The sequence below is a fragment of the Calidris pugnax genome, unplaced genomic scaffold, assembly GCF_001431845.1.
Source record: "Calidris pugnax isolate Ruff unplaced genomic scaffold, ASM143184v1 scaffold4, whole genome shotgun sequence".
NCBI lineage: Eukaryota > Metazoa > Chordata > Aves > Charadriiformes > Scolopacidae > Calidris > Calidris pugnax.
Window position 1 is genome coordinate 4,836,937 of NW_015090781.1, and position 569 is coordinate 4,837,505.

A 569-nucleotide genomic window follows, 5' to 3' on the forward strand; every position below is an offset into this window, starting at 1 on the left:
CTCACTTGATCAAATCCTTGAACGTGAACAGTTTCACTGAAAAGCACTTTTCAAAAAAAAAAAAAAAAATCTCGGACAATCAAGTTTTTCAAAATTTTTTTTTTTTTTTTTCTTTTTTTTTTTTTTTTTAACTCCTTTGTTTTTTTTTTTTTTTTTTTTTTGTTCCTGGTCATCGTCTCAGAGGCTGAGAAAGGGGGAAGAGAAAGAAGGAGAGCGAGAGAAAGAGGAGCCCTTTGCAAATAATAATTATTATAATTAGGATCTGGCCCCTTTCTCCTTAAAAAAAAAAAAGAAAAAAAGCCCTAAACGCGGCTCCTCGTCCCCCCCCTCCCTCTCCGAGCCCCCCGACTCGCTCCGCAAAGGCATGGAGAAGGGGACTAACTGCTTTCCGACCCGCCACGCCGTTTTTCTCGCCTGGACATGGCTCTTACTTCTCTCTTGGTGTTGCACCGGCGCCGAGATAACTTGCAGATCCTGCTCGTCTCCATCGCCCTCCCGGCCGTCCTCCTCGCCTCGCCTTAGGCAGGACCAGCGACAACCACCACCACCGCCGCCACCGGGAGGATTAC

At 46.0% G+C, this 569-nt stretch overlaps 1 protein-coding gene across 1 annotated transcript in view; it reads left to right on the forward strand.

The window, feature by feature from the left end:
* Window positions 1-201: 201 nt before the first annotated feature.
* The window catches only part of SORCS3 (sortilin-related VPS10 domain containing receptor 3), a 297,321-nt gene continuing 296,953 nt past the window's right edge, over window positions 202-569 (forward strand). The window contains exon 1 of the mRNA XM_014957626.1: window positions 202-563. Within this exon, the coding sequence (XP_014813112.1) occupies window positions 365-563 (199 nt within the window). The 5' untranslated portion in view covers window positions 202-364. The remainder of the gene's footprint in view (window positions 564-569) is intronic.